The following is a 13,460-nucleotide window of genomic DNA, read 5'->3' as shown; positions in this document are numbered from 1 at the left end:
TCATTTGAAGCTCTCGAGGGCCACATAAAATGGCAAGGAGGGCCGCATTTGGCCCATGACCCTTGTTTGGCAGATGTGTACAAGTGTAAAAGGCTTCCTGCATCTCTTTAGATGTGCATACTTGTTACTAGAGGGCCCTCTTCTGTGTATCAGTGTATATATATCTGCACATCCAAAGGGATAAAGAGCAGCCTCTTTGAATGTCTCCTTCTGGCTGGATAGTGTACCAGTTGAGGGCTGAGCCTGGACTCGTATATCAGCTCTTCCTGGTCAGTAAGTCAGCACCTATTCAGTAAGGAGACGTTGAGTAAGACTCCCTAACGCTACTACTGCCTATTGAGCGCACCCTAGTGGCTGCAGCTCTTGTTCTTTGAGTCTGCCAGGAGAAAAGCACAATATAAATGTCATTTGTCTTGTGTTGGTGTCAATAGATCCATTCTGACAAATTATCAGGGCTGTGGAGTCGGAGCAATTTTGAGTACTTTGAGTCGGTGGTTTCCTAAATGAGGAGTTGGATGATTTTTGTACTGACTCCACAGCCCTGCAAATTAACCTCCCTTCCTTCCCCCAAATAGTCTCTCTTGTTACCTTTTCCTCCTCCACCCCCTCCCTCACCTTTCTCCGTGCAGATTGATCCCCACTCATACCATTCTACCTTTAAGTTATTTCACTTGTTTCCACGGTCCTCAGTGTCCCCCTGGAACTTTCCAACAAATACCAGGATGTAAATGTAAAATTGCCTATCAAGACATTCCTTTCCTGATTTGATTTCAAACCTCTATAAGGGCCTACTTCCACTGGGAGCCGCGGCTGTTTCCAATTTGGCTGACGCTCTCATTCTGCTGCATAGCCACAGGCCGAATGCACGGCTATAGTTATTTGGCTGCGTGCTGCAAAAATCTGCAGCATGCTGCCCAGATATGCACTGAAATGTGAACTGGACGACAAGCCAGTGAAGATTGGCAGCGTTTCCCAAGCAGCTTGGAAGCGGGGAAACGCTACGAATCTGCATATAGTGGGAATGAGCCCTCAAGGACTCAGATCGGTTTTCCTTAGAAAGGAAAACATTTACTTTCTCCAGTATAAACAATTCCTGGATCTTCAACTCTAGTTATTTTTGAAATGTCTGAGTCCAGCCATGTGGGAAATAATACTTTTTTTTGCCACCAGTAATATTTTATATGAAATAAGGTTGAAGGGTTTTTCATTGAACTCCCCCAGCTTATTGTTGAATAACCACAAGGTGTTGAGAATGGCATTTTTTTTTTAATTTAACTAAAACCCGATTGGAATTTTTTAATTAGTCTTTTTATTTGATAAATCCATAAAATTAGACAAAAGTTGATCAAAGACTAGGCACAAACTAAATATTAAATATAAACATTGATTAAAACCTCATTGAGAATGCTAGTCATTTTTATAGATCTGGGCAAGTGGAAACAATGTCAGCAATACATTTGTACTACATTGATTGGCACAAAACCAACTTATTTTGGACCACAGGTTTTGATCCCTTTAAGGACCAGAGCCTTTTTTTCACTTCCTGATCACGGTGATTGGTTTAAAGTGTTCAGGAGGTCAGGAGCTAATAAAACATCTCCTGACTGAGGTACGAAGGCCTGCGAAGACATGCAAATGTGTCCCGTGCATGGGAGTTGCCGGCAGTAAAACTGTGCCGCACAATGCTTAGGCAGTCACAAATGTGGCTTAGTTTTATCTATCAGCTGTCCCGGATTGGTTAGTATTCAAATAAACCTCTGCTGAAATCTTATCAATATTCCCCGACCATCATGTCATGGAGATATCAGTAATTTGCCAGCATGTGTGCCTGTTAAGTATCGTATGGCTACTTTTGGCTGATGCTCTTAGTTTAAAAGACTCCCTCGTTTATATGGAGGCATGTGTAAATAAACTAGCAGAAGAAGAAGAAAAGATAGGAATTTTCTTCGCAGCCACATCACACTTGACAAGAAAAGGGAGAAATGGTATGGGGTTTTTTTGTTTTTGTTTTTTTAAGTCCTTGCAAAAACTTCTGTTTAAAACCGGTAGTGAATGGATTGTAGTGTTGCTCCTCTTTAAAGGAATCGTCAGGCAAAAAAAAAAAAAAAAGTGTTTCACTTACCTGGGGCTTCTACCAGCCCAATACAGCCATCTTGTGCTCTCGTAGCCACTCACTGTTGCTTCTAGTCCCCCGCCACCAGCTAGTTTCGTTTTTGCCGACCTCAGGGTCAGCGGGCCACATTGCATACATTTTTACGCATTCCCGCTAGCGCAGGAACATTAACACATACATTTCTACGCATTAGTGATGCAACGCGTAAAAATGTACGAATTGCACCACTAACGCGTAAAAATGTATGCGTTAATGTTCCTGCACCAGCGGGAATGCGTAGGGGGGGCCAGAGCAGCAGTGAGTGACTACGAGGGCACAGGATGGCTGCATGGGGCTGGTAGAAGCCCCAGGTAAGTGAAACTTTTTTTTTTTTTTTTGCCTGACGATTCCTTTAAATGCAAAACTTCAATCTATGCAGCTAGTTTGAGATGTTGAGGTACTCCCACTCCAATTTGGTTCAAAGTACAATAAATACTCCATTTTATTATTACTCCCATTGCACAGTGACTTCTGATTCATTATGTTTAAATACTTTTATTTACACACAAAAAAAACAACAACTGGGCTATATAAGTACTGCCGTCAACTGAAGCCAACATCTGGGGGTTTAAAAAGAACGTATGTTGTTGGAAAAAGTGAAGCATTTGCTTGTGCAAAATCACTGACAGCATTTGCCTCTAGAAACTTTGCATACTGTGCAAGTTATAGCGGTTAAAGATTATTATGCTAAAAAAAAATAATGCAGGGTATTGCCAGGAGCTGTCTCAGGACTAATTCAGTAGTATTGCCCATCTAAGCAGTCATCTGCCTACCAGTCACTAAGATACACTCATCTGAATTATGGTATTTTTTAGCAAAGAGAAGGATCTTTCCCAGTTGATACAGTATTAGCATTAGTGTGCAGTTCACAGTGGTACGTGAGGCTGATTTGAATCCAGCTTTGTTGGTACTTCACTTTTTTTATATCATCAGTTTAGGTCCTCTTTTAAGCCTCATATGAATATAAAAACCGCCTCTGCTGAAAATCTATTGTGTGTACAGTGCTCTCCAATGCGCCAGCCAGCGATCGAGTTGGCCTGTCGCTGGCCTAGCGCATTGGGTACTAGTCTAGTTTAGGGGACCCAGCAGGAGACCTCATAGTGAACAGTTCTCCAATCACGGTACCCTCTACAGCACAAAGCGTTGTCATTGGCAGAATAGTGTGTGCTTAGTTTACTACAACCTATCTGAAACCTAAACGTTCAAGAGAGCGGAATTTCCCTATGAGGTTTTCTGCTGCATCTCCTAAACTAGACTAGCGCCGACCATTGTTCTCTCCGCTCACCCCATCGCTGTGTGATGTCAATCATTCCTCCCCCGCATAGCATTGCAAGCCTGCAGCTAGTGACGTGTCGGTACAGTGTCGGCCCCGTACTCTCGCCCAAGGGATCAGGTAAAGATGCCCTGCTGGCAAATTTCCTTGTATGTGTGCACAGGGCCCAAGAGTGTTCAGAGTTTGTATCTAAGGCCAGAGGTGCATCAAATTTGGCTTCATTTATCAATGTGCCTTCAGTTTTGTTTTTTTCCACAGAAATATGAGATTAGGCGGGATAAGAACTATGGTACCCAGTTTTGTAAAAGAAACCATAGAAGAAGCATATCTGGCAATCACAAGCTTTTACATGTCATCTGTGATAAGCAACAGCAAAAAGGAAATACAACAATTTACAATCACAAGTGCATATTGAGGAAAGCAATCATCACTATAGAACAAGCAACATAGTGACATCAATTAGAACTGGCATCTATCGCCATATAAGGTTACACATCCTGTACACAAAGAAAAAAGATTAAAGCAAACTAAGCAGTCATCTTCTGGGGCTTACTTTCAAATGACCCTCAATTCTCTTATGACTATAGGAGGGTCACCTAGGAGCTCTCTTTAAGTACCATTGAGTTAAGGTAAACTAAATGATTTAATGATTCTTCTTGATGGGCTTGGATAACATGTCCATGAAGCTTTCCCACACTTCAAAAAACTGCTTAGTATAAGTCTTCTTTTGTTAAGCGGTTTTTAGCCAGTCCATTAGGAAGGCCTTGCATAATTTCAGTTTAAAGTGAGGGAGATATCCAATTCTGTAGGATTGTTTTCCGTGCTACCAGTAAGATAATTAATACAAGGTTTTTTTGTTTGCTACTAGTGGTGACTCTTGTACCTTCTAGCTCAGAAATCCTGAGCAGTACCCAGTCTGGAGTGAAGGGTATAAAGTTCAGTAGTTTGTCAAGTGTGTAGTTTACCACCTATGTCCAAAAGTCCTTGATTATCCTACAGTGCCAAAAGCAATAAGCCAGGTCTGCATGGCGGAGGTATGGCATTTAAGTCATGAATGTGAAGCAACAATTGTTTTATTTTTAATATGCTGCATGAGTGCTTTACCCGTGTTTGCCTCTGTTCATCCGACAGGTGCAGGAGCTGCATGAAGAGGAGGCGCAGTGGGTGAACTATGATGAAGATGAGCTCTTTGTAAAGATGCAGCTGGCTGACGGCATATTTGAGGCCTTAATCCGGGACACTATCCAGGTGCTCCAGAGCATCCAGAACAAGAAGAACCTCTCGCTCTCCGTGTGATGGTGCACACAACCTCTCTCTCTGGATACAAGATTACAGGAGGAGGAGCTCTCCAAGGCGCAGGGCTGGCGCTATTCTTACAGCAAGGAGGAGCCAGACCCCCGGCGTGGATCGTTTTCTTCCATAAGAGAATGACGAGCTGAAAGGAGTGATACCACTTCTCCACTTGAAACTTTATATTTTAGACTTTTTTTCTTCATTTTGATGCAAGGAAACACCCTTTACTAGTAGCCTGGACTTGGAATTATTTATAAACCCTCTATTATCCGAAATAGTAGAGGCCTCGCTTCTCTTGAGATGACACTTTAAATGGTGGTCATAAGGCCAGTTACAGTGCAAGTAGGTAGCATAATGCAAGCATTGCTAACTATCAGCAGCTGAACCGCTGCCGGCTACACAGCTAGACGGTGGCTGTTCAGCAGCAGCTCAGGTGCTGAAAGTTGCCCGTTCCTACTAGTGCGTGTGTGAGACTGCTAATCAGTGTAACCTCACCACAGCGTTTGTGAGGCCTGGGTGTGTTCAGCTGCCTCATCAAGTGTCCTTAACTTCTTGCAATACTTGAAATGCCGGGTGTACAGTGGCGTGTATGGGCAATCCAATGCCTGGGATCAGAGGTTTGGCATTTGCTCTTTTTCCCCCCTTGCTTGTTACATAATCATTAGAAGGGTGTGTTTACAAAGGATCATAGTGAAAAGAACGATTTAGCATTAATTATGCACATTCAAAAGGCAGTCAAAGCCTAGTTTTAATACTGTGCTATGGATGACATGATTAAGACTGTTTACGACCTCTGAGTCACACTGTGCTCACATGCATACCAAACTTTGCCTTTAACACTGCAATGCAATCCATCAGCTCCACTCTGTCACTGCTTCAGTCAAGCTGTCTTCATTCTTCCACTGTGTCAATGGGAAACATCATAAACATCATGTTGCTACAAATGATGTTGTGCCGTGGTCACCCCTGATGGTAAAGCCAGTTACCTGTGCCCAGGGGAAGTCTAGATTTTATATGCCCGGCTTGAAGGCTGCAGGGCACAGCTAGAGCATTCCATTTCCAGGATGCTGGTGGGAGAGCGCACAGTGCAGGTACGGACGTCTGCCGCTGTGCAGGTGCAGGAATGGCCCTCAGTGAGTAATGTACCTTCATGCACATGGTAAGATCTGTGCTTGCAATTTACTTTCTGCTGCCTACACTTGGGAAATAGGATGCAACAAGACAGGTACTCCGCATTGCCAAAGCCCGGTACATAATGTCTAAACTTCACCTGTGCCTTCACTATGATTAGGGGACGGCATTGTTGCCATGGCATACCATACCATTTTTTAACAATAAAAAACAATTTTATTGGAATTTTTATTTAAAGCTGGGCTCTAAGCTGACATCATTCAAACATAGTTTTATGTACAGAGGATCATAATTAACACCAGAGTTGTTTGCAAGGAGGTGCAAAAGTAACTAAAATTTATCATGAATTAAATAATTTGTCCCCACTAATCATAGTAGTAACTGTTGTTGTTCACCTCACAAAATATTTGACCTTACTTATGACTCATACAGACAGTCAGTCACATGGTACAGTCACTGGTGATTGTTTGTTTTTCAGGTGACTGTTTTAGTAATGATTGCTGCACAGGCTGCTTGGCTGTAGCTGAGCAGCTTGTTTTGTACTATGAATGGGAATGCTGAACAGTGATGTGGTTTTTGTTTAGTGGTTTATCTGGTATGGCGGATTGTGAATCAATGTTGTGGGACTCCTGTGCTGATCCCAGTTTTCATCTAATACCATCAGTAGAATAAGTCTCGGCCGAGGGAAAGTTCGAGTCTGTACATATAATTAAAGGATACCCCAACTGAAATGTGACATAATGAGATAGACATGTGTATGTACAGTGCCTAGCACACAGATAACTATGCTGTGTTCCTTTTTTTCTTTCTCTGCCCGAAAGAGTAAAATATCAGGTATGTGAGTGGCTGACTCAGACAGGAAGTGACTACAGTGTAACTCTCACTGATAAGAAATTCCCCTTTTTTACCTCTTTCTTGCTCTCAGAAGCCATTTTCTGCTAGGAAAGTGTTTTATAGTTGAAATTTCTTATCAGTGAGGGTCACACTGTAGTCAGGACTGAGTCAGCCACTTGCATACCTTATATTTAACTCTTTCAGGCAGAAAAATAAAAAAAGGAACACAGCATAGTTATCTGTGTGCTAGGCACTGTACATATACATGTCTATCTCATTATGTCACATTTCAGTTGGGGTATCCTTTAAGCTGCCAGGAAATTTGGACTCAGGGTAAAGCCGAAAAACCGCTCACCCTGCTCCTGCAAAAGTCCCAGCAGTGTTAATTATTGTTCCCCTCTCCAGGCCGCCGTGGACTCGGAGGAAAGACGTAATTTGGCTTCCAGCTATTGCTGGCGGACGAATTACGCAGTTTTTTTATAGTTATTTGTGCTTTGTTTTTTGGTGGCACCCAAATTACTGTCTCAGCGTCAGTTTAGCCGTGATTCCTATTACGGCCTATGGTGGCATCGGCTACATGGAAATCTCCAGCGCGGTTTTCACTTGCTTCGCTCTACAGACCCAAATGGCTGGTCAAGCTGCATGTTCTTATTTTACTCCCTGTGTGGTGTACACCTATCTGAAGCAACGGGGCACACACATTGTTTATAGCACGAGGGGTTTTGTGGATGCGGGTATGTGAGGAGACCGTAACCCCATGGCTTCCCCAAGCAATTGTCTATCGGGGACAAGAATTAGCCACCCTCGTGTTAGTCATATAAGGCAAGGGTTGCTGAAAGGTGAGTGACTTGTGCTAATTCACCTCCAATGAGTGTGTTTTGTTTTATTTTTAGTTGTTTTTTTATATGTCCAGAACAGCCTGAAATTATGAAAATAAAAGGTTGAGGGTGTGTAAGTGTGACTGCAATGGTCTGCTGTGACCCAGGTAGCTTTTGTCACTTAGACACAATTTGAAAATTAGTTTGAGTCTGCTGGATCACTTGAGTTCTCCTGGTAGGTAAGGCCCAGTGAGTCCCACCCATCACTGGTGCGGACAGTTGGTAAGCCTGGTGAGAGGGGGGTGCCACATACCTCTCTGAAGGAAAATCAATGTTTGCATATAAAAGCATCTTCCATTTCAGGGCTTCTGGAATTGCTCCTAATTAAAGTTTATCACATAATGTTCACTCTAATTAGAATTGACTTATTCTTTTTAGATTGGTCTGCAGCGTGAGATTAATTGTAATTTGGCTGTTCCTGTAGAAAATGCTGTTGTGTGCTTGTCCTAAACAAACCAGTAGATGGCGCAGCTGCTGCATGAAGTGGCTTCAGTCCAGCTGGCTCTGGGTATTGGTCATTTGAAGGACATTTCATTAAATATATTGGAGTCTTGCCACATCACTTGGGTCAGGTGAAGCACTCCATGGGGGACTGGAGTGAGTCATTAGTGACTCTATGTGAAATGTGTTGGAGAGGAGCCATGGAACCAGGCAAACTCGTTTGACAGTATTAAGGCCTCCCCTGTTGTGAAGGCAAAGAAAACAAAACAGGAAGAAGTAACATTAAGTGATGTGATTGCTAGACGTCCCTGCTTCAGTACATAACATTGATACTTCGGTCATAGCTGTTTAAAGGTCTCAACCAATGTCAATGCCCATCAGTTCACTCAGTACAGGTTTGGTAATCTGCCTTGTACCTGCCTTGATCAGCAGTTATTGGATTTGTTTTGTAATTTATTTATTTATTTTTTATTTGCTGCAGGGATTACAGCAGTTGTAAGTATATGAAAACTAAGCAGTAGGGCCACACTTCCCAGAATGCAGCAGGCTGACTATAGGAAACCAACTGATGTGTTGAATAGGAAAAGAATATTTATTGCTGGCAATAAGCGCGATCGTGTACAGTATTAAATGATATGTCAGCTTTTCATGACAGTTGACCTTTAAGGACCAATGATGCTAAAATGTAAGTTGCCCATAAAAGGCAACTTCAACCCTAGACTAATTTGTTTGTTTTGTTTGTGTTGATTACCAGTGTATTTTATCACCATCCAGGCCTGCTGAACAAAAGAGAGACAGTTTTCTCTCCAAGCATCCTATCAGATTCATGAAATGTTCTGTTTTCTTAAAGTGTACCCAATGTGACAAGATGAGATAAACGTGTATGTACTGTGCCAAACATGTTAATAACGAGGCTGTTTTATTTTGCTTCCTGAAATAATTAATTTTCAGGCATGCAAGCAACAGCTCTGTCTTGTCGGTACCTTGTCAGGAATATAGTAAACCTAACTGATAAGCAAATTACAGCCATAAAAGTTTTCCTGGCAGAATACAACTTAGGACAGGGGAGAGATGGAAAAAGGTCAGTAGTTCATGTGTTTTTAACTCTGAGATACTTAATAGGCTGCCACTGAGCAGAGACAATAAAACATTCAATCTACTTTGTAGATGTTTAAATATAAAATAAAATAAAATCATGAGATATCTAACAGACATTTTTAGGAGTAGGAGGATAAATACAATTGTTTATCTCATTAGTTTATTTTCACCTCTGGCTCACTTTAAATACATTCTGATTGGCTGTTTGAAGTGAAAATGTCTTTTTATGTATCGAGGCCCAGCTTTCTTTTTGATATTCCAGCAGTCCATTTTTAGCAAGATATGCTTCTCACAATGCTTTTCACAATGTATAATTAAGGAATCACTTTTTTGTTGTTGAGTTCATTACTTCATCATTAGTTTATCAGCCCTGAAGTTCTACTCCGCAGGGAGTGATGGCTTTAGTTTGCTGCGTAACAGCAGGGACAAATGGCAGACATTTTAGGTCATTATAGCTAGCTGCTGGAATCTGGGAGAAATGTAAAAAGCATGTAACGTACATACTAGCATATAAGCCCAATTTTTAAGACAAAGAAAGTGTCCCAAAAGTGTGTGTGGTGGGGGGAATGCAGGGGGGGGGGGTTTAGTAGTCTGCTTATAGTAGTCGGGAGGGGGGGGGGGGTAGGCACTCACATTGCGGGGTTGCCTATACATGGAACATCTTATACACTAGTATATATGGTAATTGGTTGCCTGTACTTAAAGAGAACCCAAGGTGGGTTCTAAGAATCCAATTAGCATACAGAGGCTGGGTCTGTATATAATACCCAGCCTCTATTGCTATACTGTCTTCCCCAGTCTCCCCTCTGTGCTCTGCTATGCCCCCATAAATCACACACGCAGTGTGTCGCAGCTGGCTGTTTACATGTGAAGTGTCAGTCTCTGCCGCTCCCCCGCCTCCTCCATAGCGCTGCTCCCTGCCTGGGTCTTATCCCTCTAATCATCGGGGAGGGAAGGGTCGTGGGCGGGGACTGGCGCTATGGAGGAGGCGGGGGAGTGGCAGAGACTGACACTTCACATGTAAACAGCTGGCTGGCGACACGCTGCGTGTCCCCAGCATGGCGATTGATTTATAGGGGCATAGCAGAGTGCAGAGGGGGCCTGGGGGCAGCAGTATAGCAACAGAGGCTTGGTATTATATGCAGACCCAGCCTCTGTATGCTAATTAGATTCTTAGAAACCACCTTGGGATCTCTTTAAAGGGGTACTACAGCGAAAAAATTTAAAATATGTGGAAACCTACAAAGAAGTAATTTTTTTTCCCAGAGTAAAATGAGCCATAAATTACCTTTTTCCTATGTTGCTGTCACAGTAGGTAGTAGAAATCTGACAGAAGTGACACGTTTTGGACTAGTCCATCTCTTTATAGGGGATTCTCAGGGATATATTTATTTTCAAAAGCACTTAGTGAATGGCAGTTGCTCCGTCCAACTGCCAAAAAACTTTGAGGGAGCAGGGAAGCTGGCCAGCATCATTGTTTATATCTTTTTTAGGGAATATCTTTATAAATAATAAAAGCCTTGCTTAGAATCCCCTATGAAGAGATGGACTAGTCCAAAACCTGTCACTTCTGTCAGATTTCTACTGCCTACTGTAAGTGACAGCAACATAGGAGAAAAGTAATTTATGGCTCATTTTACTCTGGAAGAAACTTACTTCTTATTTGTATATGTTTGCACATATTTTAAATTTTACAGCTTTTCGCTGTAGTGCCCCTTTAAGGAGCCATTTTGGGTGAATTTGGCCTTAAAAAGAAATACATAATTTTTTTTTTTTGCATGATTGTTTTATTTATTTAGCATGTAAGTTAAAAGGTTACAGATACCAATTTGCTTGGAGCTCTGGCTGCTTCAGCAGAAAAGTGTTGCTATACCATCACACTAAAAACAATTCTGTAACATTACAAAAGAGCTCGTCTCTCAACTGCAAAGCAGCAAAACAAATCCATTCATGACCTATAAAAGCTTGCTAGTGAAATCATCAGGGGGTGCTCTAAGCCAGAGCTCCCCAACCCTGTCCGCAAGGCCCACCAACAGTACATGTTTTGCAGAAAATCACAAACATGCATAGGTGGGGTAATTAGTGTCTCAGTAGAGCTCATCAACTACTGTACCTCTGTGGATTTCCACAAAACATGTACTGTTGGTGGGCCTTGAAGACAGGGTTGGGGAACACTGTCTAAGCAATACTACATTTTCACTTATGAGCGCTAATATTTTCTTGATTAGAGACATTAACCACTTGCCGACCGCACACTCATACCGTGTGGCGGCAAAGTGGTAGCTGTAGGACCAGCGACGCATATCTGCGTCGCCAGGTGCCTCCCTAATTAATCAGGAAAGGCCGCTCGCGCGAGCGGCAGTTTCCTGTTAGATCACGGAGCGGGTCTCCGTGAATAGCCTGCGAGACGCTGATCGCGGCTCGCAGGCTAAATGTAAACGCAGGAGACGTTTGTCTCCTTTGTTTACATTGAACGGCGCTGCTGCTACAGCAGTGCCAAAAGGCAGATCGGCGATCCCCGGCCAATCAGCGGCCGGCGATCGCCGCCATGTGACAGAGGACAGCCTGTCACAGGCTGCACAGGACGGATAGCGTCCTGTGCAGCCCCGATCACCAGGGGTGAGAGGAAGGAGAGGGAGGGGGGAATTTCACCGCGGAGGGGGGCTTTGAGGTGCGCCCCCCGCAACAGATCAGACCCCCCCCCCTGCACATCATCCCCATATGGGGGAAAAAAGGGGGGCGATCTGATCGCTCTGCCTGCAACCTGATCTGTGCTGGGGGCTGCAGAGCCCACCCAGCACAGATCATAAAAAAACAGCGCTGGTCCTTAAAGAGAACCTGTACTGAGTAAAAATATTTAAAATAAACACATGAGGTAACTTCAAATGAACATTACATAGTTACCTTGCCATCAGTTCCTCTCAGACGCTCACCATTTTCTTCTTACAATAATCCCTTCCAGTTCTGACAATATTTTGTCAGATCTGAAATATATCAGCTGCTGTCAGTAAATTATCAGTTGCTGTCAATTATAGCCAAGAGGAAAACTGATGTACCAGGTAATGTCCATGTTTCCCTATAGCTCAAGTAGGCGATGTTACAGTTTAACTGTGCTGACCAGAAAGCTGTTATGGGTGATGTCCATTTTCAAAATGGAGGACGGAAAATTCCCTTGATCACAGTGAACAAACAGGACGCGGGAGAGGAGAAAGACACTGAGGAGTAGACTACATGGAAGGTAAGTATGACTTGTGTATGCTTATTTTGACTTTTAATTTTCAGTTCAGGTTTTCTTTAAGGGGGGGTAAAGGCTGAGTCATCAAGTGGTTAAAAAGATTCTCCGATTTTTATACTTGCATTTAATAGAGCTTAATTCATTCAGAATGATAATGCCAAGATAATTTTGGTTGATGCTATATTAAAATAGAAACTTAGTGCTGCAATAGCTCAAGGTTTCTAGATCCTCTGTCATCAAGAACCAGTCTCTTCTACATCCCTTCTTCATCCACCCCGCCCCCAAATTCACCTATGAAAAGCATTGACACCTGCCATGTCATAGAAGATGGGATAGGTAGTGTCTATGGGGCAGTTTTATCTTTATTTAGGCTTCCATTAATCGTGGTTAAGGTGGGAGGGGCTGCAGGATTTCTGGTGTTGAGGAACTTGCCACCAATGGACTGCTACACCTGTCAGTATCTAATCATAGCACAAACCAAGCATTTCTGCAACAGTCTGAATTTATAGGTTTTTTTTATTATTGCATTTCTATGAATTCAGTTATGTGAAATGTACCGGACCTTGGGCTTCAAGGAATATACTGCTGGTGAAACCGTTTCCAAAGTTAACTTGCAGTCAAGGCTAAACAAGGCAGATTCCCTCTCATGTCTGTAAGTTAATTTAACTATTTCGGACAAAAGATAAGTCGGTTTAAGCAAATTTGAAAAGCTTGTATTTTTTTAGTAGCTTGTCTTTGAGGACTCCAAGGAAGATCGGGAATGTAAACAAAAGGGTTCTCAAGATAGAAATCTAGAGCTGTCGTTTTTATGTTCCTCACTGCTTGCTTACGAGATAAACAGAGGAACACCAAGAGCCCCAATAGTGTAGTATGTATTGACAAAGATGATAATGACAAAGAGTAATAGTTGTTATACTCACAAGCATGGGTCACCAATAGGCAACCACTGTAAAGGCAGGTGGGGAGATTATCCTGACCCCACTCAGGAATAAGAAGTCGCTCTCTGTAGATAGTAGAAAAGGGTCGCAACCCTCCACCCAGGGTGGATACAATATTATATAGGAGAGAACAAAGGCGCCAAAAGGATAAAAGGGGTTTCAAATGAGCTTAAAAGCCAAAAATTTG

At 42.6% G+C, this 13,460-nt stretch overlaps 1 protein-coding gene across 4 annotated transcripts in view; it reads left to right on the top strand.

The window, feature by feature from the left end:
* The window catches only part of CEP350 (centrosomal protein 350), a 109,254-nt gene extending 103,174 nt beyond the window's left edge, over positions 1-6,080 (top strand). For all 4 annotated transcript variants that reach the window (XM_068239720.1, XM_068239721.1, XM_068239719.1 and 1 more), the window contains one exon: positions 4,557-6,080. In XM_068239720.1, the coding sequence (XP_068095821.1) occupies positions 4,557-4,721 (165 nt within the window). In that variant the 3' untranslated portion in view covers positions 4,722-6,080. The remainder of the gene's footprint in view (positions 1-4,556) is intronic.
* The last annotated feature ends 7,380 nt before the right edge of the window (positions 6,081-13,460 follow it).

The sequence above is a fragment of the Hyperolius riggenbachi genome, chromosome 6 (assembly GCF_040937935.1).
Source record: "Hyperolius riggenbachi isolate aHypRig1 chromosome 6, aHypRig1.pri, whole genome shotgun sequence".
Classification (NCBI taxonomy): domain Eukaryota; kingdom Metazoa; phylum Chordata; class Amphibia; order Anura; family Hyperoliidae; genus Hyperolius; species Hyperolius riggenbachi.
Note: the sequence above shows the minus strand (reverse complement) of the source record. Positions and strands in the feature narration are given on the sequence as shown.